Source organism: Mustela lutreola, chromosome 7 (genome assembly GCF_030435805.1).
Source record: "Mustela lutreola isolate mMusLut2 chromosome 7, mMusLut2.pri, whole genome shotgun sequence".
NCBI lineage: Eukaryota > Metazoa > Chordata > Mammalia > Carnivora > Mustelidae > Mustela > Mustela lutreola.
In genome coordinates, this window is record NC_081296.1 from 91,177,557 (window position 1) to 91,203,508 (window position 25,952).

The following is a 25,952-nucleotide window of genomic DNA, read 5'->3' on the forward strand; positions in this document are numbered from 1 at the left end:
TCCCTTGGCCTCCCTCTTAGCACTTGTTAAATTATATTATAGTCATTCGACCACGAACTCCTGGAGGTTAGGGATGACTATGTGTTTCTGTCTGTATCTCCAGTACCTCCTGCTCTTGGCTGGCAGAGAAGTACTCTTTAATGGTTGATGAATGAACTGGAGTTTTCACTGTATCAGGCCACAGATTTAAGCATGTGTACATACGCACACACATACGCATGCACACACACGTAAGTGCACATCCAAAAAAATCCCTGAATCTGATCGAGTCTCTAGATCCAACTACCAATTTATAAGAAAAACAGAGGACCAGAGAATATGTTACACGATACCATAGGGATGTAGTCAGCAAAATCTAAGGGTGGGAAATTCTGTTAGGACAACAGCAACATTTCTTTACAATCAAGCAATTGCAATATATGGAGCCTTTTTAGATCCTCATATTTTTTGAAAACTAAAAAAAAAATGATGACTCAGATGCACACTGTGTATTTGATATTAAGGAATTATTGTTAATATTTTAGGATGATAATGACATTGTGCCTATTTTTTCTAAGGATCCTTATGTTTAGATGTACGTTCTGACATATTTATAGATGAAATGATATGATGTCTAGGATTTGTTTCAAAATAATCTGAAAGGGAGAATAATCTAGGTGGGGAGACAGATGAAATTGGACTGGCCTGCAGCTGATAGTTATCAAAGCTGGTGACAGACCCCCCAGCAGCTCATTATGCTATTTTACCTACTTTTGTTTGTATTTTTAGATTTCAGTAGTAAAACTTCTATTGTGGCAAAATGTACATAGTGCAAAATTTATAACCAGTTTTTTTGTGTTTTTTAGTTTTTTGCTTACGTTCCAGTTACTCTATACCCATTAAATAATCTCATCCCCCAACTCCTACCCTTTGCAACCATTACATTTTCTGTGTGTATGAATTTGACTACTCTCGGTACATCATATAACTGGAATTGTACAATATCTGTCACGTCTGGCTTAATGTCTTAACATAATGTTAACATAATGTCTTCTAGGTTTATCCATGTTATAGCACGTATCAGAATTTTTTTTTCCTTTTTAAGGCTTTTACACATTTTGTTTATCCATCTGTTGCTGGGCATTTGCTGGGCATTTGGGTTTCCAAAATTTTTCCACAAAGTATCTGATTATGAGAATTTTTTTTTTTAAGATTTTATTTATTTATTTATTTATTTGACAGAGAGAGATAGCTAGAGAGGGAACACAAGCAGGGGGAGTGGAAGAGGAAGAAGCAGGCCTCCCACCCAGCAGGGAGCCCAGCTGGGGGGACACTGGGATCGTGAACTGAGCTGAAGGCAGATGCTTAATGACTGAGCCACCCAGGCACCCCTGGTAATGAGAATTCTAAATATGAGGTATATTGATTATAGTTACCTTGCTGAAGAACTGGCATAAAACTAATTTCTGTGGACATCAGATATTAAGGCTTAAGAGCTTTTAAAGATCTACAGTCCACACAACCCAGGAAGTGCCAGAGACTATAGGCGGTGGGGTAAAAAGTTAAGAATAGGGAAAGGAAGTTACACTTGTTGTCTAGGATTGCTCAGAAAAGCTCTTGCCCTCATTGGCCTCTACCACCTCTCAGGCAGCTTTTCTACTTCCTGAGTATCCCTACAGTTATTTCTAACACCTATAGCCCTGCCAAATGTATTTTTACCCTAAGCTCAGGAACTACCTTTCAGCAATTTTGTGCCAAAAATAAGTGTGTCATTTACAAGTAAAACAAAAAACAAAGTTTTTATTTGTTCCTGCAGGAGATAAACCAAGTTAGAATGAAAGCTTAAACCAGAAAATGTTTGCATCAAATATTAGTCTGAAATTTGTTCTTAGTCTTCTGGTTTTTGGAAAATTACCCTTTAGACATCCTAAGGAGCAATGGCACGGAGAAGAGCTGTGAGATCTAATCTCAGGTTAGCCTTAAGGTACCCACAGAAAGTTCTGGAGTCAATGTGGAATTTTAGATATTCTCTAGAAGGAGCCATACTATTTAGTTTGTTCTACTATTTGGCTCAGATTCCAGACTCCTTAGACAAGCCCAGAACTATCCCTCTCATCTCACGGTTTCCCATGTTAGAACAATCCAGAGTGGATTGCAGCTTCTGTGGTCACGACTGCCCTGAGCTCAAGAAAATTCTTCCTTATCGTTCTCATCTAAATATATTTCCTGCTTATAGTTTCAGGAGAAGATTGCCTTTTATATCTTCTTCTGGCTATCCAGTACACATTGGATATTTGTCCCATACCCCTTTGTCCTTAGAAGCCCCAGTTTTGTTTTTTTTTTAATTATTATTTTTAATTTATTTTTTCTTTTTTAAAGATTTTACTTATTTATTGGACAGAGAGAGAGACAGCAAGAGAGGGAACACAAGCAGGGGGAGTGGGAGAGGGAGCTCAGCTCCTGCTGAGCAGGGAGCCTGATGCAGGGCTCAATCCAGGACCCTGGGATCATGATCCAAGTCAAAGGCAGCCGTTTAACAACTGAGCCACCCAGGTGTCCCAGAAGTCCCAGTTTTGGTTTTAAAGGTTTTGTTTTTTGTTGTTGTTGTTTACTTTTTATTTTGAGATAATCATAGATTCATTTGCAGATGTAAGAAATTGTGCATGGAGATTCCATGTATCTTTTACCTACTCTCCTCCAATGATAGCATCTTGGCAAACTATATTATCACAACCAGAATATTGACCTTGATGCAGTCAAGATAGAGCGATGTCCATCACCACAACATCCCTCCTGTTTCCCTGTTACAGCCATACCTACTTCTTGCCTGACCTCATCAATCCAGGTTGTTGTGGTATCAATAATTTGTTCCTTTTTATCGTTGTTTAGTATTCTGTGATCTGAATGTACCAGTTTGTTTAACTCTTCATCTATTGAAGGACATCTGGATTGTTTCCAGATTTTGGCTATTATGAATAAACATAACTAGTTAAACATTTGAGCACAAGTTTTTATGTAAACATAGTCTTCATTTCTCTGGGATAAATGCCCAGAAATACAATAACTCAGTCGTGTGGTAGTTGCATATTTAGTTTTACAAGAAACTGCCAAACTGTTTTCTGGAGTGGCTGTATCATTTTAAATTCCCACCAGTGATATACGAATGATTCAGTGTCTCAGCATTTGGTGTTATTACTATTTTTTTAGCCATTCTGATAGATGTGTGGTGACACCTCATTGGGTTATAGTTTGCATTTCCCTGATGGCTAATAATGTTGGATATCTTTTCATATGCTTGTATATCATGTATGTCTTCTTTAGTGCAAGGTGTTAGGCGTTCTTTTGTTTTGTTTTGTTTTTAAGTAAACTCCATAACCATTGTGGAGCTGGAATTCAGGACCCCAAGATCAAGATTCACATTCTCTGCCAACAGAGCCAGCCAGGTGCCCCAAAAGGACTTTGTTCATGTTTTATTTGGATAGTTTGCTTTTTTTTAGCTGTTGAGTTTTGAGAGTTCTTTGTGTTCTAGAAACTTCTTTGTTGAGTATGTGGTTTGCAGGTATTATCTCCCAGTCTGTAACTTTTCTTTTTCGTCTTTTTAACAGGGCCTTTCATAAAGCAGTTTTAATTTTGATAAAGTCCAATTTATCAATTTTTCCTTTTATAGACAGTGTCTAGATACCAAGTCTAAGAACTCTGTATAGCCTGTCATGACGATTTTTCTCCTAGGTTTTTTTCCTAAAACTATATAGCTGTTTAATATTTGAGTCCATGGTCCATTTTGATTGAATTTTTTATATAAGGTATGAGATTTAAATAGAGGCTTATTATTTACTTTGGATGTCCAATTGCTTCAGCACCATTTGTTAAAAAGTTTATCTTTCCTTGGCATATTTGTGTGGGTCTGTTTCTGGGTCATCTGTTCTGTTCTGTTGATCTATGTGCCCATCCCTCTACCAATGTCTCAGAATTTAGATTACATTAGCTCTATAATAGGGCTTAAGATGAAGTAGACTGATTCTTCCCCCTTTATTTTTTTTTTCAAAATTGGCTTAGCTATTCTTCTTCGCCTTACCATAAAAGTTTATAATAATCCTGTCTATATATCTACCAAAATATCTTGCTGGGATTTTGATAGGAATTGCTTTAAACACCCACATTTCAATTTGGAGAGATTTGACATTTTTACTGTCTAGAGTCTTCCGATCCATGATCATGGATGGTATTGTTCTGTTCTTCCATGTGCTTGCTGATTTTCTGACTAGGTCATTTGCCAGTTGTTGAAAGAGGAGTATTGAAGTCTCCAGCTGTAATTGTGGATTCATCTATTTCACCTTTACATTCTATCTGCTTTCTTTTCACATTTTTGCAGCTCTGTTGTTAATATCAATGTAACCCCTCTGTATTTGCTTTGATGAATAGTTTGCAATAGTTTGCATAAGATTTAACTTATTCCATCCTTTAACTTTCCACCAGCCTATATTAGTATATGTGAAATGAGTTTCTTTTCGATAATTTTAGCTGGGTCATGTGTTTTTACCCACTCTACCAGCCTTTTTTTTTTTAAGATTTTATTTATTTATTTGACACAGAGAGAGGGATCACAAGTAGCCCGCAAAGAGAATGGGGAAAGCAGGCTCCCCACCAAGCAGAGAGCCCAATGTGTTGCTCCATCCCAGGACCCTGGGATCATGACCTGAGCCAAAGGCAGAGGCTTAACCCACTGAGCCACCCAGGTGCCTCTACCAGGCTCTTTTAATTGGTATATTAAAATCCTTTATATTTGGGGGCACCTGGGTGGGTTGGATGGTTGAGTGAGTGTCTCTGCCTTTTGCTCAGGTCATGATCTCCACATCCTGGGATTGAGCCCCACGTCAGGCTCCCAGCTCAGCAGGGAGCTTGGTCTTCCCTTGCTTGTGCTCTCTCTGTCTCTCAAGTAAATAAATAAAATCTTAAAAAAATATATTTCATGGGCTCCTGGGTGGCTCAGTGGGTTAAGCCGCTGCCTTCGGCTCAGGTCATGATCTCAGGGTCCTGGGATCGAGTCCCGCATCGGGCTCTCTGCTCAGCAGGGAGCCTGCTTCCTCCTCTCTCTCTCTGCCTGCCTCTCTGCCTACTTGTGATCTCTGTCAGATAAATAAATAAAATCTTTAATATATATATATATATATATATATATATATATATATTTCATGTTAGTATTGAAATGTTAAGATTTATGCCTGCCATTTTATTTTTTGTTTTATTTTTCTTGCCTTCCTATGGGCTATGTGAACTTTTTATAGAATTCCACTTTGGTGTACTTATAGTGGGTTTTTTATTTTATTTTTTAATCTATAGTATTTTTTTAGTGTATCTCTTTGTATAGCATTTTTCATGGCTTCTCCAGATACTATATGTATGTATGTATACACACACACAAAATATCAGTCTGCTGGTGTCATCATTGAAACAAGTTTTCTGTCTTGCCAGGTGGCCTCTTTCCTGGTCCTTTGGCTAGAAAAACGGGCCTTTGTTGGGCTCTTTTCGTCTGTACCCATGGACATTTCTGGATTTCTGGCTTCTTTAGCTCCAAGTCTAGGATATATGAGGCAAAAAGAAAATCCAGGGAACACACTGCTATGTCATTCATCATGCCCCCAGGTCCCTAGCCAGTCTGCTTTTTTCTCTCTACCTTTCACAGTCTTTTTTTTTAATTTCTCAAAAAAAAATTTTTTTTTGCTTTATGGGGAAAATAGGCATAAATCTCATTTTATACTGTAATTTTTAAAAATTTTATTTTTAAGCAATCTTCACAGCCAACATGGAGCTAAAATTAACAACCCCAAGATCAAGAGTTGCCTGCTCCACCAACTGAGCCAGCCAGCCACCCTTATATCTTAAATGTGTTTGGAAACATTTTGATTTGGGGGAACATCAAACTTTCAAAGTCTTTCTGTGTATGTTTTGTATAATGGCTAGGGGTTTTTGTTGTAATTAGTGGCAGAGGTAGGAAAAGTAGATCTACTCCCATCTTCCTAGAAGTGGAACTGCCTCCCAGTTTTATTTTTGATCTAATGTAGAATTAAGGTAAATTTTCTTTTTCTTTACTGTTCTGAGTATACCTCTGACTCTGACCCAGCCCACTAGATCCAGCCTTGGAATTTACCCCAGAAGAAGTCTGCTCACAGCTAGACTCTTACAGAGTTTCAGGCCAGTACTCTACTCTGTATACACATCTTTCTTTGCTGTGTCTTTCACTTACACTCCTTTGTTTGCATTGTTTCAGATAGAGAGCTGGTAGAGACCTCTAAACCACAAGATGGTGCCCCAGAGCAGTTCAAGCTAATCCTTTTCTGTTCTTCTCTGGCCCCTATTTTTAACTTAATATTAGCAAACTCAAGGCTGTTTATCTAAAGCAGCATATGGCTCTGAAGACCCAACTGTGTTTTTCTTTAAGCCACGTCTTTCCGGTTGCATGAAAATTTAAGCAATCATTAAAAAAAAAATTATTGTTTGAATTTTTTTTTCCTATCTTTCATTTGGTGAGAATTCATATGGAAAATTTTAAAAGTAATTGTCATTTCTCTTAGTGAATCAAGTTGCCATTTTGTAATTGGGCTCACTGAAAATAATCCTAAAGGAAAGGAATATTATAGGGGTGCCTGGGTGGCTCACTCAGCTAAGCAGTTAAGCATCTGACTTCCTCTCAGGTCATGATCTCAGGGTTCTAGGATCTAGGATGGAGCCCTGCATCTACCTCCGCACTCAGCAGGAGTCTGCATGTCGCTCCCATGTTCTCTCACTCTTTGCCTCTCCCCCTCCCCCTCCTCATGCTGTCTCTCTCTCAAATAAATAAAATCTTTTAAAAAAGAAAGAATGTTATGTGTGCATTTTGAAGGAGATGCACCTCTCTGATTGTCTTTTGAGGTATTTGAATCAGAGAGCCAAACTTCCTTACAGTATAGATGTTTGCTTTTGATTACTAGCCTAACTTTATTTTTTAAAATTTTTAATATTATTTATTTATTTGACAGAGAGAGACACAGCGAGAGAAGGAACACAAGCAGACAAGCAGTGGGAGTGGGAGAGGGAGAAGCAGGGTTCCCACCGAGCAGGGAGCCCAATGTGGGGCTTGAACCCAGGACCCTGGGATCATGACCCGAGCTGAAAGCAGCTACCCAGGCACCCTAGCCTAACTTTTTAGATGATGGCTTAAAGATTATATGAAAATGTATGGTTATTCCACTGGTAGATACATGTGAACAGTCTTCAGGTGGTAGGGTATGAGTGGTTGCTGCTTTGTCTTTCTTCTGGTCTGTATTTTTCAAGTTTCGATAATGAGCAACTTTTATGATAGATAAAAATAGATGTTGACTATATTCGTCAGCTAAGCAGAAAATATTTATTAACCATCTAACAAATGTAGATTCAGCATATATTTTTTCCTAGCCTTAATAGGCTCGCTAAAGACAGGGACCAGGTCTTTTTTTTTTTTTTTTTTTTTTTTTTTAGATTTTATTTATGTGAGAGAGAGAGAGAGAGAGCAAGGGGACTGGTGAGCAGAGACAGAGGGGGAACCAGATTTCCTGCTGAGCAGGGAGCCTGATGTAGGGCTCCCTCCTAGGACCCCCGGGATCGTGACCTGAACCAAAGGCAGACTCCTACCCAACTGAGCCACACAGGTGCCCCAGGGACCAGGTCTTTCAAAATTTTGTAAGCTAAGATACCTACCATGTGCCTTATACGTAGAGAGACCTGGGAAACAACTGTTGAATGAACATAGAAGCCACTATTCCTACCTTTGAAGGAAGGAATTCTGTATTACTGGTTATAAAGCTTTGGCTTTAGAGGCCTTACACTGGTCTTGATACATTTTTCTGCTTAAGTATTAGCACACATTCATTGGGCAAGTTGTGTCCACTCTGTCTTAATTCTAGAACTAATAATTAGGGATAATAAAAACAACTACAGTTTCCTAAAATAATAAGATTAGTAATGGAGTAGGATAGATGATATAAATCCAAAGCATCAAACAGTAATATTAAAAATTTGACCCTAACTAAATTTATTCTTAGACTGTTAGAGAGTCTACACAGATATAATATATAATTTGTGCTAAAGCAATGTTTAACAACTGACCAAATAAATGAATGAAGTTTTATTGATTAAAGAATTTTAAATAATATCCTAAAAAGCTTGAGAAGAAGTTAAGAGTTAAGGGAAGCTGGATAAAAATCAGTGTTTTTTACGGATGCCTGGGTGGCTTAGTCGGTTAATCGTCTGCCTTCAGCTCAGGTCATGTTCCCCAAGTCTGAGGATAGAGCCCCACATCAGGCTTGCTGCTGAGTGGGGAGCCTGCTTCTCCCTTTCCCTTTGCCTCTACTTTTGCCTGACAGAGACAGATCTCTCTGTCAAATAAGTAAATAAAATCCTTTTAAAATAATAATAATAAAATCAGTGCCTTTTCCAACCAAGACTCAAGAATATTAATGATTTCTTCAGTGACTTTCAATTCCTGATTTCATAGGCTTAGAAACTGTTATAAAGAACTTCTGTCTTTCTGATACAATATTAATAACTTAATTTTTCATTAACTTTTATATTACTTAGTAATATCCATTTATAGCTTAGTTTAGTAAGTTGTAAATAAAAGTAATCTATGGACTTCTTATGAAAGATTGAATATAAGCAAGCTTACCAAGTTACTAGATTTGTTAAAAATCCAGATTTTTGAGAGGCAATTATGTGCACACAAGATGGGTGGGAAGTAGAGAAAATGGGAGTAAATTCACTGAAAAGGAGCTAGAGAATAGAAATTGACTGATCTTTGAGTGGAAAAAAAGGATTTCAGTGAAAGATAGCAGTCTCACCAGAATCATGGCATAGAAAAGTTGGCTGAAAAGACACAATCTAGTCCAGGCATATACAAACTGTATAAAAAAAAAGAGAGAGAGAGAGAACCCTTTATTCAAGTGGAAACTTATGCAGAATATGATATAAATATACAAAAGCTGAGATATTTTGGTTGAAACAGGGTGGAGACTAAAATGCATCCTCCTTGAATCTCCCTCTGTCTATCCCAGTGGACTCTGTCGTACGCACTTGAAAAACAATTCATCCTGTCTCTGCTTAGAAATACCCCCTAGACCCACTGAAATGTAGCCTGACTAGTAGGCAGGTGGTAGACATTTATTTGTAATAAGGAAACCTTTTCTTCAGGCTTACAAAGATAGAAAATTATTTTAAGGAACATTTTTTTTTTTTTAAGATTTTATTTATTTATTTGACAGAGAGAGATCACAAGCAGGCAGAGAGAGAGGAGGAAGCAGGCTCCCTGCTGAGCAGAGAGCCCGATGCGGGCCTCGATCCCAGGACCCTGAGATCATGACCTGAGCCGAAGGCAGCGGCTTAACCCACTGAGCCACCCAGGCGCCCTAAGGAACATTTTTTCACCCCTTACCAGAAAAGAGTGTTTTACCATTGAGACTAGCAACTGGAGGATCTACTCCACTTTGAGAGTCTTCCCTTGACTGTCTTTGTGTTTTCTAGCTCTTGGATGTGGTCTCCCAACTAGCCAAGCAGAATCTGCAGCTGCTGGTCCTGGGCCGAAAGCACATGCTAACACAGCACTCCAGGTGGAGAAAGGATGAGATGAAGAAGGTGCAGCAGCAAGCCAGCTGCTTCTTTGCCGACAACATGTAAGTACTGAAGGTACTAGGTGAATTACCCTAGGCCCAAGTCATCTGCTTGGTAGTTACCTATTTTCGCCATTTTTTAAGTACATGTGTATGAATCCAAAAAAGGATTTGAGGCAGCTTACAAAAATACACTTCCTACAGCAGGATACACTTAAATAGATGAGGAAATCAGGATAAAGGAGAACTAGGAGGAAGATAAAGTCAGAAGTAAGAGGAGTACACAGAATGCATGCTATAAGGTCCTACAAAGATCATTCAACAGATATTTTATATAAATGAGCACCTTCAGTGTTCTTGGAAAACAGCGGTTGTTCACAAAGTCCCTGCCCCTTCTTGGGACTTAACATAAACAGGTAAACAAATAAAAAGATAATGTAATTCCAGGCAGTGGTTAATGTTAAGAAGACAGTATAGCAGAGTAAATAGGTAAGAAAGGATGAGGTAGGGGGTGGGTCAGAGGGTAGTAGATGGGGTGGTCAGGAATAGCCTTTGGGAGAGGACAGATACAAAGAGAGGGAGTCACTTGAGAAAATAGGAGGGTGGATGGAAGAACATACCAAGCCGAGGGAATGGCAGGTGTTCAAAAAGCCAGGGAGCCAGGAGTGTGTTTGGCATGTTGGAAGACAGCAAACAGACCAGTGCAGATGAGCTGTAGCAGTGGGAAGAAAAGTGGTAGGTTCCAAGGTCAGGGAAAAGGCAGGGACCACAGTACAGAAGACCTTGTGGGCTCTGGCAGGCAAGCAGAGAACGTGAATTTTATTCTAACTATAGAGGGAATGCTGCCGTGAGTGAGTGTCTCAGGAAGCCAAAGGAACATGCTAAATAAGGTCAGTGACAAAATGGTACAGTGTCCATAAAGAAGAAAGCATCAGCTCTGGAGGGGCACAGATCCTCAACAGTACATGTAAAGTTTTAAAATGCACATAGTTTTGGGGCGCCTGGGTGGCTCAGTGGGTTAAAGCCTCTGTCTTCGGCTCAGGTCATGATCCCAGAATCCTGGGATCGAGCCCCCCATCCGGCTCTCTGCTCAGCGGGGAGCCTGCTTCCTCCTCTCTCTCTGCCTGCCCCTCTGCCTACTTAGGCTCTCTTTCTCTCTCTGTGTCAAATAAATAAATAAATAAAATCTTTAAAAAAAAAAAATAAAATGCACATAGTTTTACATCTGATTTATGTGGTGACAAAAGTTTATTTCTAACCTTGCATGGATAATGTGTGTCCCTCAGCTGATCTAGGTTTCATTATACTGAATGTGATAGCTTCAGGATTTGTCAGTATTCCCCAAGTTCTTTGTTCCTAAAAGAGTAAAATGGCTCCCAGTACATGGAGCAGGAGGCTAAGCCCTCATTCAGATCCCAAACCAATCCCTTTTATCTTTAGGTAAGCCCTTTTCCATACTCCGGAAAGGGTTGCTTCTCTGTCTCCCAAGAGCAGAAGACAACAATAATGTCCTTCACACTCTCGCTTTAGGCAACAGTGGGTAGACATGAGGAACACAGGCTTTAAATGGCCTGCCCAGTTTCAGAGCATGGCCCTGCCACCTCCCATCTGGGAACGTATTTCCCATCTCTGGGTCTTCCCCATATGTAACCCCTACAGGGTTATTGTGAAGATTAAATGAGAGAATACCTGTAAATAATATATATAAAACTGTGGCAGGGCACCAAGTACATGAATCATATTTGTAGTGCTGTTATCATCACTATTCTTTTTCTTAGATGGAGGAATTGGATAAATGCAGTGGTAAAACCAAGGCCCTTGATGGAAATTGGTCTAATGCCTGGCTTGGGACTTGTATTTATTATGTCCTTTCAGGTGACTTTCTATGGTTTGGATTTGAATATCTAAGTTTTTAACTTTAATTCTGTTTTCCACTAACATGCCAAAAAAGTCTTTTCAGACATATACTCCAGAGAACAGCATAGTAAATCCCCATGTAACTGTCACCCAGCTCCAATGATTACCATCATTTTTCTCATCTCGTCCCATATAACCCCTTGCATTTTTTTTTCTCTTCCTCTCTCTTTTTCCTAGAGATTTTTAAGGCAGATAGATTCCAGTCATTTATCGTTTCATTTGAAAAAGTTTGTTATAAAATAAACATCAAATGGTCCCACTCTGGGTCATTTGGATCAAGGCATAAGACCTAGCCCATGCTGCAGTCCGAGTCTCCTGAGCCAAGGCAACCCCTGCTGTTCTCACAGCACACCTCCTCCAGTGCGAAGTGCTGAGCTTGAGGGTCCGTTAGAGAGTCTGAGTCACAGTCTGTTCTCAAAGTAGGAGATGCCTTCGGGTGTGGATCTGGGTGACTTCCCAGAAGCTGCTATGAGATACCAGTTTTAGCTTTAAGGCAGCCCATTATTTTTGGTAGCTTTGCTGCAGGGAAGTGTCATCCTGTCCTACTAATATTATGAACATTTTTTGCATTTGAGTGAGGAAAGGGAAAGGAAGTAAGGGCGTGCTCTCTGGTGACTAAGGCAAATGGGCACAACACCCGGGGCATCCAGAGAACAAAGTTTGGAATGTGAAGAGATAATTATTGTTAGAATTTCCCAATCTAGCCAAATTGAGCATTTGCATTCCCTTCCCCTTAGCTTTCCATTTTTTGTTCTAGATAGTGCTTTCTACTAACAAAAGACTTGGAGGTGATTGGTTTATAAGCATCACTGGGATTATGTCACTTAAGAATAAGAGCACTGGGATACCTGGGTGGCTCAATGGGTTAAGCATCTGCCTTCAGCTCAGATCATGATCCCAGGGTCCTGGGCTCCTCCTTTGCAGGGGTAAGGGGTGTTTCTTGCTCATCAGGGAGTTTGCTTGTCCCTCTCCCTCTGCCCCCATCCAGCTTGTGCACTCACTCTCTGTCTCTCATATAAATAACTAAATAATATCTAAAAAAAAAAAAAAGAAAGAAAGAATGCAGAGCACCTCTGAGGAAAGCAGAATAAGAAGTAAGAATCATGGTTAAGAATGGTATCCTCTGCCTCCCTGGGGCTGTGCTTGATTGTCTTCTTTCTCCTGCCTGGCTCAGCTCAGAGGATGATCCGTTCCTTCTGTATGCCACACTACACTCGGGGAACCACTGCAAGTTCATCACAAAAGATCTGATGCGGGACCACAAGGCCTGTCTGCGTAATGCCAAGACCCAGCGTCTCTTCTTCAAGTGGCAGCAGGGACATCAGCTAGCAATTGTTAATAGGCTAACAAGATCAAAAATAACCTTTCAGGTTTGTTATCTGTTCTCCATATAATGTCAACAAAGGCTGGTATAGTCAAAGAATGTTGTGACTCATTGGAGGTTTTAATTGCTTGGTTTTTCTCAGCTTTAGGTTGGTACTTGGAATTAGCCAGTTCCTGGAAACAGAAAGTTTGCCAGGGCAAACTGAGGGTTGCCGGGGGGAGGGGGTTGGGGAGAAGGGGGTGGGATTATGGACATTGGGGAGGGTATGTGATTTGGTGAGTGCTGTGAAGTGTGTAAACCTGGTGATTCACAGACCTGGGGATAAAAATATATGTATATAAAAAATATATGTTTATAAAAAATAAAAAATTAAAAAAAAAAATAAATTAAATCAAAAAAAAAAAAAAAAAAAAAAAAAGTTTTCATAGATCAGCCCCACATTAATTGACATAGTGAAAACATCTGCAATGTCATCAGTTGTGACTTCAATTATGTCACGGATTATAACTTGTTTTTTATTTTCATACATGTTTTTTATTTTCCTGATACTTGCAGTAGCTGAACCTTCCTTATCCTTTATGCTTCATCATATTTCTGCTAAGCAACTCCTTTTTCCTGTTAATCCACTTCTGCAGCATGGTCTCAGCTGAGTTCTCCTTTGATTCTAGTTTAGATTCCTGCAAATTTAAGGAATGTCTCTGGGTGAAAGTGAAGGGAGAAAATCCAAAGGCAAGTTATTATAGAAAAATACACTAGTGAATGATAAATGTGGTCCAGTGGTCAAAAACATACAAAACAAAAGATCTATACAAATAATCAAGACTATAGGAAATGATACAGGATGACTGGCTTGGTTTTCTCAACAACAAAAAATTGCAAGAATAGAGATGAAAAGTAAAGCTCTATTTAAAATTAAGAGATAATTTAGTAATAACCTAATTTCAACTGTTGTTCAAAAAAATCAACTGTAAAATATATGTATGCACATGTAATACTTGGGGAAATGTGACTAGTAGATATCTGATGGAAAGGAATTAACTCTTAAGTGTAATAATAGTATTGAATTTATATTTATAAAATGGATCTTATCTCTTAAAGGTACATATTGACTATTACAGAAGAAGTGATACAATATCTGAGATTTGCTTCATAGTAATCTTCGGGGGTGGTAGGATGAAATAAATTTAGCCATGTGTTGATAATGGTTGAAGCTGGGTGGTACCTGGGAGTTCATCATACCATTTCTCTACGTTTGCGTATATGAAATTTTTCTCTCACATGGAAAACTGATAAAGGCAAGTAAAGGGATACTATCGCCTATAAATGTAATAATACTCCTACAGAGAATCTTTAACCTCAAAAATGAACTCACCCCCAAAAAAGGAACCCCTAATACTAGGGTTCATCTTCATAGAGCTAGTTGCTCTTGTTAAGTAAGAGAGAATAATCCTGAAGCAAACGAGAAGTTGTCAGAAAAGAAAGGGAAATGGCCAGGTAACCCCTCAGTGTTGTTCTCAATGTTTGGTTCCCTTTTAAATTCAACAGCATATCCCCAGTTACAACACAGTGGTGCAGACAACTGGAGACTCATGGCACATACCATATGATGAAGACATGGTGGAAAGATACTCCTATGAAGTGCCAACCAAATGGCTGTGCCTTCACCGTAAGACGTAAAGACTCTACCCCATGCTGAACTAGTGTGTGGGTGCCCTCTGGTTGGCATCAGAGCTCTTCGGTCGATGCTTGTTCAGAGCAGTGCTCCTGCATGCACAGTGGCAGGAGCCACTTTGTCCTGTTTGGTCCCATTGGTTTGCATGTCAACAAATTGACCTTTTTTGGATTAAATAAAACATAATATCTTTTCATAACCAGTTGCATTTGTTTTTGGAGACTGAATCCATACTTAGGGAACTCAAGGCAGAATGAAGCCTACATTCTGGTGGGCCAGCTACCCCACTTAACCTGGGCAACAAGTGCTTCCCATATCCATTTTGCTACTCCTCACCTCACGTTCCAAGTCCCCCAACAGCAGAATCGATGCATCGAGGCCTAGGCTGCTCATATTGTTTCTAAACCCCTTCTCCCATTTCTGATATTATCTCATCCTGTACAGATTTTCTCCTACTCACACTGAATCACTTAATGTCCTCTGTGATAAACTGGCCAAGATATCAGAAGCTTATTGGCAACTTTTACTTACCACCCAATGATTTGGGTTGGAGGAAAAGGAGCAATTCATTCTCTTTAGCCTCTGGTCATTTGCTCTTCATTTCTAATGCCTTTTTCAGATTAGTTCAATGTTTTGTGAACACTATTAACTCTATTGCTCAGCATATGAGACTTCTTTAAAGGATGCAGATTTTTTTTTCATTTAATCAAGTTTGACTTAGTTTAACAAGTCATAACTTTTCATATTTGCCTCTGTTTTACCTACTTGCCAGCAAGCTTACACCTCACTGAACCTTGATTTTAACTGGAAATATTCATGTCCCAATACTTTATGTTCTTTACTCAGTCATACATACTTACTGTATGGTTTAATATTCAGGAATAGGCCAAACCAATCTGTGGTGATAATCACAATAGTAGTTTTCTGAGGCACGGGCTGGAACTTTCTGGAGGGTGATAGAAAGTTCTATATATTTATCTAGATGATGCTAACTTAGGTGTATGTGTATATTAGTCAAAATTTATCACACTAAATACTTAAAGTGGATGCATTTACATCAATATGTCAAAAAATGTTAACATTAAAAAGATAATTATCTAGGGATGCCTGGGTGGCTCAGTCAGTTGAGCTTCTGGCTCTTGGTTTGGGTTCAGGTCATGATCTCCTGGGTCATGGGATTGAGCCTTATGTCTGACTCCTCACTCAGCAGGGAGTCTGCTTGAAGATTCTGCCTCTCCTCCCTATTTGCTTGCACATGCTCTGTCTCTTTAGAGCTCTATAAATAGATAAATTTTTTCTTAAGATTTTGTTTGAGAGAGAGAGAGAGACAGAGGAGAAGCAGGGAAAGCAGCAGAGGGAGAGGGAGAAGAAGACTCCTCCCTGAGCAGGGAGTCTGATGTGGGGCTAAATCCCAGGACCCTGGGAACAATGACCTGAGCCGAAGGCAGGCAGACAGTTAACTGGCTAAGTCACCCAGGTGCCCTAATAGATGAATCTTTTTTAAAAAGAATTATTTACATGAAATAAACAAGTAAATTACCTCATTTACATAAAGCCATACACAATTGTTAAGTAGGGCATGTAGTATGCAGAGAGAGACTATCCAGGAAAAACCCAGGAGGGGATGTTTCATCTCCTTATCCATTTACTGGATCCTACACTGCTGCGCACCTAGACAAAATAGCTCTCCAGGGAAGTGCTTAATAAATTGATAATACTGAAGATGCTAAGGGTCGGAAAATTCTCTTAATCCAATCTGGTTATCTTCTACATTTCACAAACTACATACTTAGAAAGCTGTGCTTTCAGAGAATTAACCTTTTTCTAAAGGAACTATCCTAGTTTTAGGAAAAATTTTTGAAAAGAAGAACGCATTTGTTAACTAAACTTTTCTAGAAGACGAATGCAAAGCCCTTATAAGGAGCATGTGGAGAATGGGGGAGGATACAAAAGGAATCCTGGAATGTTAAGAGTAGGAGTGATCCTTGAAGACCATAAAATCCATCGGTAGCATTTTATAGAGGAAAGACAGACCCAGAAAGATGGAAGGGCTAGTTAGGGGAGGGGACCCACAGCTAGTTAGGTTTCAACCATAACCCACCTTCCCTGATTCCCACCCAAATACTCACTCTTCTTCACACTGATTTAGGCTAGAGTAGTTCATAAAAACTCAGACAGACTGAATGGTAGAGTACCCAGTATTTAGATTCAGGAACTCTGTTAGCCACATAAAAGAAAGGGGGCAGGGCACCTGGGTGGCTCAGTGGGTTAAAGCTTCTGCCTTCAGCTCAGGTCATGGTCCCAGGGTCCTGGGATCGAGGCCCACATCGGGCTCTCTGCTCAGCTGGGAGCCTGTTTCCTCCTCTCTCTCTGACTGCCTCTCTGCCTACTTGTGATCTCTCTCTCTCTCTGTCAAATAAATAAATAAAATCTTTAAAAAAGAAAAAAAAAAAAAGAAAGAAAGGGGGCAGATTGAGAGCAAAGAAACAAGGGAGTACCTCTTTAAAGGGTCCACATCTGTAAAATGGCTCATTGGTGTAGAAAATTGGGTAAGGAAATTACATTATTTTTTAACGCTTTAATACTGTTCAATAAAACTCTGGGAAGCACAGTTGGTTAAGCCTCTTGGTTTCGGCTCAGATCGAGATCCTGAGATCCTGAGATGGAGCCCTGTTCAGCAAGGGGCTGCTTGAGATCTCTCTCCCTCTTCCTCTGCCCTTCCCCCTTGTGCTCTCTCGCGCGCTCTCTCTCTCAAATACATAAATCTTAAATACATACATACACACAAACAAACAAACCCTGGGGCTCCTGGCTGGCTCAGTCAAAAGATGGGACTCTTGATCTTGGGGTCGTGAATTCAAGCCCCACATTAGGTGTAGAGATAACTAAAGAATAAAGATTTAAAAAAATAATAATAAAGTCCTAATTTCTGGTTGACCGGAATTGAGGTACATCTGTTCTTTGTTTTTTGAGTAGGGCAATTCTAGGACTGTTCAGGGTAAATCACACTGACACAGGACCCTGGCGAATGCAGAGATCTGACGGAAGGAAGGCAGCTGGTACCAAACACTTAGGCTGCCCTTTTGTGTTCTGATCACCTGCGTGGAAAAGAAAAAGCTACATGTCAAGCAAGGTCCGAGACAATGGGAAGAGGAATTCTTTTGAAAGTTGTGCTCTCAAAAAAAAAAAAAGGAAAAGAAGAAGAAAGTTGTGCTCTGGATTGATATCATTTAAGTCAGCTATGAACAAATGAAGGCATTGAAAGGGCATTGACTCTGCCACTGAAAACTGCTTCTGAGTGCTTTGTGCTTCCCCCTGACATGCTCCTGAATTTACAGTCTCTTTTCCTTACTACTATTCTGTAGACCCCAGAATGAGAAGATCTCAAATGGGAAGCCTGAGTTAATGATTCAGGACTTACGTTGGCACTACCTCACCTCTGGTGTCTTGTTCTTCACGTTAAATTAATTTTTGCCTTCAGGTTTGCACTTCAGTAGAATGGCTTGCTCTTTGGTCCTTTTTTTTTTTTTTTTTTAAGATTTTATTTATTTATTTGACAGAGAGAGATCACAAATAGGCAGAGAGGCAGGCAGAGAGAGAGGAAGGGAAGCAGGCTCCCTGCTGAGCAGAGAGCCTGATGCAGGGCTTGATCTCAGGATCCTGGAATCAGGACCTGAGCCGAAGGCGGAGGCTTTAACCCACTGAGCCACCCAGGCGCCCCTGCTTTTTGGTCCTTTAACAGGTTTGTCACTTTTTTTAAAATGGCCCTGATGCACCATAAAATGCATCATATATGTTCATGTTAGATTTCTTTTTTCGCTAATACTTACATTCTAAAGCAGGAATGGAAAGGAAGAGTGTGTTATATGTGCACCTGAATTCTGGTCCGTCATGGTGAGTCTTACATTCATTGGCTAAAAATTAATATGATCAGGGTAATTGAGGGCAAAGCTAAATGGAGTTCAGATCTGGTATTTCAGCCATCATTCAGTAATCTGGAATTCCTAGAGTGAAAAACATCTAAAGGCACCCTTGTGGGAATGACTGGGAATATAGGAATATAGACCACTGAGATGAAATGGTGATATTTAGATTTAGGTATTCTTTAAGGCTGGGACATAAGCAGATCGAACTCTCAGTATAAGCAAAGGGACTTCCATTTAGAGATCTGCCTAGAGAAAGCTATAGAAAACAGTGAGATGAAAAAATACAAGAGAAAGCTGGTGCAGCCACTCTGGAAGGCAGCATGGAGGTTCCTCAAAAAGTTGAAAATAGAGCTACCCTATGACCCAGCAGTTGCACTATTGGGTATTTACCCTAAAGATACAAATGTAGGGATCTGAAGGGGCACGTGCACCCAAATGTGTATAGCAGCAATGTCCACAATAGCCAAACTATGGAAAGAACTTAGATGTCCATCGACAGATGACTGGATAAAGTTGTGGTGTGTGTGTGTATATATATATATAGTGTATATATATGTATATATACATACACACGCATGCGTGCACAATGGAATACTATGTAGCTATCAAAAATAAAATCTTGCCATTTGCAATGACATGGATGGAACTAGGGGGTATTATGCTGAGTGAAATAAGTCAATCAGAGAAAGACAAGTATCGTATGATCTCCCTGATATGAGGAATTTCAGGGGCAGGGCGGGGGATTTGGAGGTAGGGAAGGAAAAAATGAAACAAGATGGGATCTGCAGGGAGACAAACCATATGAGACTCTCAATCTCACAAAACAAACAGAGGGTTGGTGGGGGAGGGGGGATAGGGAGAGGGAGGTTAGGTTATGGACATTGGGAAGAGTATGTGCTCTGGGGAGTGCTGTGAAATGTGTAAACCTGACGATTCACAGACCTGTACCCCCGGGGCTAATAATACATTATGTGTTAATAAAAATAATTAAAAACAAAAAATAAAATAAAATTCTATGTCCCACACTTAAAAAAAATAAAATAAAGAGAATACCAATGAGTAAATGCCATAAATCTTGAGAAATAATCTTTAATTTCTCTTAACATGTCTATTTCATGGTGTTTCATAATTCCCTAAAGCTCTCTGTTCTGAGGTTTGTTTTTTGTTGGCAGTATTCCACTCAGTGCTTCCACATACACCACATACACCACTTGCATTCAACTGGGAATTAAAATAAACAGGAAGACAATTATCTAGTCACTGATGGCAGCTAAAAATAGTTTGTGTTGCCACTAGATTGCTCACAGTACATTCTTATCAAATGGATTATTAAGGTAACCATGACGTGTTGTAAATAGCAGCTGTCATATGAAGGGTTTTTGGTAGTTTCTGACAATAAATGTGACATAAATTTCAACCACATTAAAATAATTATCCCTTGGGCGCCTGGGTGGCTCAGTTGGTTAACATCTGCCTTCAGCTCAGGTCAGTCCTGGGATTGAGCCTCTGTATCGGGCTCCCTGCTTGGTGGGGAGCCTGTTTCACCCTCTCCCTCTGCCTGCCGCTCTGCCTACTTGTGCTCGCTCTCTCTTTCTCTGTCAAATAAATAAAATCTGTAAAATAAATAAATAAATAAAAATTACCCATATTCTCTTTGGTGTTAATTAAAATCCAGCCCACAAGACCAAATACTTGAGAAATCACTGCTAGAGACTGTCATTTCTAATGGTAGAGACAAATTCATTTTTAAAGAGACCAGTTCAGATTGCCCTTTCACTCTCAGCTGGACCACAACATTACTTGGTATCAAGTTTAGTTCACATCAAAATACTTAAAATCAATTATTAAAACAGATTTATTTTGCTTTCTATGACTACATTAGAACAGAGAATGCCAGTGCCCTAACAAGTGCCAATGGAATTCCCTGACAATTCTACTGTTCATTTGGCCATTTCAGGCAGGGCAGTGTCCCAGCCTGGGAGAAGAGAATGGGCCTCCACACCTCCATGAAATAGGTTCCTTTGAAAGTGGTTATGGCGGATCTTCCCAAAGGTAAGATGTACTATATTACCAAGTTTTTTTTTAACCCCAAGATCAAGACGCGTGCTTTACCAACTGAGCCAGCCAGATGCCCCTATCACTAAGTCATTAAAAATAAAATATTCTTATAGTTTCTTCCTTTCTTTAGTGACCTTGTCTTAGAAGCCAAAGCTGCATTTTTTTCTATTCTCTGCTCCAAAGCTGAGCTATCTATTGCTACTAAGTTTTTACACATATATACATATATATATATATGCCTATTACATATATATAATTTTTAAAGGATCATTCTCTATAAACTCTTGTAACTTTTTTTTCACCTGAGAGAAAATGAAAACTTCTTTGTTTGTATAGTCTTCTACCACTTCTTCCTCATGAACTCTAATCATAATAATGTGAATTCCTAAAGAGGGGTGGCTGAATTAAGCTAGGGCCTTGTTGTCTACCATAAAATACTACTTGCAGAGGTGTGTACTCAAAGTCCTCAAGGCTTCCTTGCGTTCAGGAGGAAATTCGTGTTCCAGGAAGCTGTCACGCTGATAATATCTATTGGCTCAAATGAAGGGTCATGTCCTTTGGCATTTAGTCTAGTTTTCGCAGGCATGGTCAGATCTTTGAAGAAATAGGTCTTTTCCAAGTTAGACCCTCTAATGTCTAAGTACTAAAGAAATAAACTCAAGTCATACCAAGTTTTTGAAGAGAGTCTCATGAAGGATCACTGCTTTACACAGATAAAGAGCTTTTTATCTTTTAAAGCAAATCACATAGCTCTTTTTGTACTGACACACCAAGGGAAGTTTATGTGAGGAAATCAGAGTCGAACAGTCTGTGCTTTGTAAGTGTCAGTAGATTTTTTTATTCCCACCCACTGCCGTTATGCCCAGATATTCCAACACCACCCATGTTTTGGTCTCGTTTCTTAACCTTTAGGTCATTTTGGCCCCCTGTGAGATGGTCAACTTGAGCCTTTTAAATTACTTAAAAGTGTTCCAGCTTCAGAATTTCAAACTTTCGAGTTCTTCATTTGGACCACAACTTGTTATCCGCCCCACTCCTTCATCCCAATAACCAGCTCATTGGTGTGTTCTGAGATCCATCCCTTCTTATTTTAAAGGCCTCGGTTGTCATTCCCCATCTGGGTTTGCTTGCCTTCTTCCCCATCCCACCCTCGCTCGCTCGCTCTCTCTCTCTTTTTTTTTTTTAAGATTTTTTTTTATTTACTTATTTTAGAGAGAGAGAGAGAGAGCGGGGGAGGGGCAGAGGGAGAAGACCTCAAGCAGTCTCTGCACCGAGCATGGAGCCCGATGAGGGACTCAATCTCACAACCCTGAGATCATGGGCTGAGCTGAAATCAAGAGTCAGATGCTTCACGGACTGAGCCACTCAGGCACCGCCCACCCCCATCCAACTCTTAAAGCATTTATCTTAGAGATGGTTTCAGTAGCACCATGGATTCTTTCATTCCTTTCACCTCCTGCACTGCCTTTGAGAAACATCATTTTGGATAGCTCCAAACCATTCTACTTCATTCCCACACAACAGTATTGCTAGAAAAGTCATGTAATTATATAGCTAGAACTTCACTCCCATTCAAAGATTCTGGTTTTCATCTTTCATTGAATTCCCATTCATTTCCTGAAGGAGCTCTCTTAGCTTTTGCAATCTTAACTTGAAAAATAGTTTATCTCTTGGAACTTCCATTTCCTTTTCTGTTCAGTAGGGAAGATGGACTATAGCAGTACTTTTCAGTCTTTAATGGGCATAGAATCATCCGGGATCTTGTTGAAAATGCAGATTCTGATTTGGATCTGGTGTACCTAGGGATACAATGCTGCAGACCATGTCTTGAATAGTATTTTGAGTAGTGGCAAATGAGCTCAAGCTTACATCAATACAACAACACTTGTGAGTTTAAGTCCTGCATCATCACCTCACCATTCTCACTGTCAGCAATGACTTAACTAGGATCTGCAAGCTACCTGTCATGAGCCTTTTCAGCAATTTTTGCCCTTTCCAATAGCTTTCCTATCCTGACCTTTTCTCCCTTTTCTTCAAATACTGAATATTTTCTCCCTTTTCTTCAAATATTGAAGATGACAGAAGGGTTGACAAGGGTCATAGGAAAGAGAACCAGAGAGGACTCTGCCTTGAGAGGTCTGATGGGAGCCAGATGTTGGAGGGAATTAGGGTTGTCTTGGGCTGGAAGGGAACTTCTGGGTGCTCAGAGGGTTGAAGAAGGAGCTGCAAGTGGCCACCTACATATAAATATGTATGGGCTCAGCAGAGAACCACTGAAGGGCCTAGAATATGACCCATTTTTCTACTTGCCTCCATTCTGTCCCTTCTTAGTGACTTGAGACCTTGTTCTCTTCAGTCAATCCCTTTCCACTGGCTCTTTTCCCATCTAACTGCAAACACCTTTGGGCTTGTGGCCCAATAAAACCATGCCTTGCTAGGGTTAGTTTAGTAGACAGGTGTCTCAAGGGAAGGCACCATCTCTACCCCCTGGTTTCTTTCCAGTTAGGCATTCCTACCTGGGTGGCCTGCAGACACTCAAACTCAGCCATTTTGGAAACCACTCATCTTCACCCCAAAAGAGTGACTTCCTGCCTTACTTTGTTATTTTTTCTTATTCTTTCCCTTTACTTGCATATTTATTCAGTTAGCAAACTGTGTTGATGTTTACCTTCAAAGTGTCTGTTGTGGGCAGTCAACTCTTTTTTTTTTTTTTTTAAAGATTTTATTTATTTATTTGACAGCGAAATCACAAGCAGATGGAGAGGCAGGCAGAGAGAGAGAGAGGGAAGCAGGCTCCCTGCCGAGCAGAGAGCCCAATGCGGGACTCGATCCCAGGACCCTGAGATCATGACCTGAGCCGAATGAAGTGGCTTAACCCACTGAGCCACCCAGGCGCCCCATGGGCAGTCAACTCTTGACTACATTTCCAAAAGAAGTTCTTTTTTAAAAAGGCTTTGTACATGAAGATATTCATAATAGTATTATTGATAATAACACTGTAACTAACTAAATGTTCAAAACAAGGGAATGAAAAAGTAGGTATAATTTTAAATGTTACAGTAGTTAAAATGATTCTTTGTGTGTTGGCATGGATTAAATCAAAGAATATCTACAAAATGGCATGTCTAATATCCCATTTTTTAAATAGGGAAAGAGAGGGAGGGAGGGAGGCAGGCAGGCAGGAAGGACTGACCTATGGGAGGAAAGAAACACCTGGAGAAAAGTATCTCAAAGAAATAACATCTTGGGGGCGCCTGGGTGGCTCAGTGGGTTAAAGCCTCTGCCTTCGGCTCAGGTCATGATCCCAGAGTCTTGGGATCGAGCCCCACATCGGGCTGTCTGCTCCGTGGAGAGCCTGCTTCCTCCTCTCTCTCTGCTTGTCTCTCTGCCTACTTGTGATCTCTGTCTGTCAAATAAATAAATAAAATCTTTAAAAAAAAAAAAAAAGAAATTAAAAAAAAAAAAAAGAAATAACATCTTGTTGATTCCAAAATGTTAATAGGTATCTCTGGGTGTTAGAATTATGGATGATTTTTCTTTCTTCTTTTCATTGTCCACACAGTCTGGAAGTGTTACAACATATGTGCCATACTCCACCGAGGCACAAATATGGTAGATACTAAGATTCCCAGGTGAGTGTGAGGCACACACCCCACAGGCAGGTTTTACAAAAAGAATAAAGGAGAATGTACCTCACAACCTCTGGCCCCTTAGCCGGGCCAAAGATGTAAAGAAGTCAGAGAAAGGAAAAAGATAAAAGAGGTTTCTTTGGAGAGAGTCATTGCCAGTCTCTGAGTTCCTTGGGTGTCCTCTGACCCCAGGACCCCAAGAAAGATGCCTCAGTAGGACGACTTGGGAGATTCTCCTGAAGTATGGGTGACCCAGAGTGCTGATGTCTGAGAACGCGGAAGCTTCTGTGGATGGGGCCTGAGTCTGTCTGCAAATATTGAAGATGACAGAAGGGTTGACAAGGGTCATAGGAAAGAGAACCAGAGAGGACTCTGCCTTGAGAGGTCTGATGGGAGCCAGATGTTGGAGGGAATTAGGGTTGTCTTGGGCTGGAAGGGAACTTCTGGGTGCTCAGAGGGTTGAAGAAGGAGCTGCAAGTGGCCACCTACATATAAATATGTATGGGCTCAGCAGAGAACCACTGAAGGGCCTAGAATATGACCCAGAGAAGAGCATCTTCTTTGCCAGGCTCACCAGAAACACAAGCTTTAAACATCTGCTAGGCCTAGAAAGTATTAAGCCACCCATTCTAACCTACCCTCCCCATCCTAGATCTCCACCGCCCACCCTCCACCTTGGCTAGGGCCAATTTTGAGCCAAGAGTGATTACAGAGGAAAAGCCAACCATGCTTTCCACTAGAGGCTTTAATCTGAAATCAACTTAAGATGATAGATTAGAAATGATGTAGTGCTGTTTGGAATTTTTGTGGTTTTGGAACTGGATATTCTCATTTCTGGATTGAGATTGCATTTGTTACTTAAAGTGACCATAGCACCGCATATTATCGAAGGAACAGAGAACTAATGGGACCTGCCAGTTTTCAAGTAGAGGCAAGAAAGAGTGTGAGAGGAAGAATCACACTGTAGTTTTATCATAGTCTGTTCATCATGCCTGTTACTAGAACCTAGATGCCTGTTTCCATCATTTCTTGCCCCCCCTATCTAATCCTCTAATAGTAGAGATTCGTTTTGCCTGATTTTGTACTTTATATAAATGGAATCATTCAGGACGTGCTCATCTGTGGCTGGCTTCTTCCTTTAAGTCGTAGGTGAGGTCCATCCACAATGTTGCATGTAATTGTATTTCATTCATTTTTGTTATTATACAGTGTTCTGTGCTGTGAATGCACCACAAATTACTGTGCTGTTGATGGGCATTTAAATAGCTCCTAGTTTTTGCCTATTACAAATAGCACTGCTTTGAATAGTATATCACTTTTCACAATGGGTGGAGACTAATTAAAAAATCCCTTGCAAATATTCTTTCCCTTCCGTTCTCATGATGACTACCCCAGTTCAGGACTTCAGAAACTTCCACTTGGACTATTAGCAATAGCCTCCTGATTGATATCCCCATGTACAGTTCATCATATACACTGCCACCAGGTTTATAGTCCCAGAGCACAATTCTAATCTTGCTGCTTCCCTAACTCAAAACCATTAGATGTTTCCCTATTGCCTTCCAACCAGAGCTAAGTTCCTTAGCTTAGGCAATCAAGGCCTCCTCCCTGCATTTGTATCTTAATCTAGAACATTTGTGAGTCCAAGTCAAGCTAGACCATTGCCAGGTCCTAAACACAGGCTCTTTTTTCTTCTGCTGCTTTTCTTTTCTTGCCACTCCCACTGCCCCAACAACTAACATGCCTGCTAGAGTTCTTGTTGTCCTAAGCTGAGCTCAGACACACTTCTTCCACCAGGCAGTTTACATTCCCTATGGCCCAAGGTTACAG

At 40.2% G+C, this 25,952-nt stretch overlaps 1 protein-coding gene across 3 annotated transcripts in view; it reads left to right on the forward strand.

The window, feature by feature from the left end:
* Positions 1 to 14,711, forward strand: part of PRORP (protein only RNase P catalytic subunit) — a 142,498-nt gene extending 127,787 nt beyond the window's left edge. For all 3 annotated transcript variants that reach the window (XM_059181895.1, XM_059181898.1, XM_059181896.1), the window contains 3 exons: positions 9,511 to 9,659; positions 12,688 to 12,883; positions 14,383 to 14,711. In XM_059181895.1, the coding sequence (XP_059037878.1) occupies positions 9,511 to 9,659; positions 12,688 to 12,883; positions 14,383 to 14,514 (477 nt within the window). In that variant the 3' untranslated portion in view covers positions 14,515 to 14,711. The remainder of the gene's footprint in view (positions 1 to 9,510; positions 9,660 to 12,687; positions 12,884 to 14,382) is intronic.
* The last annotated feature ends 11,241 nt before the right edge of the window (positions 14,712 to 25,952 follow it).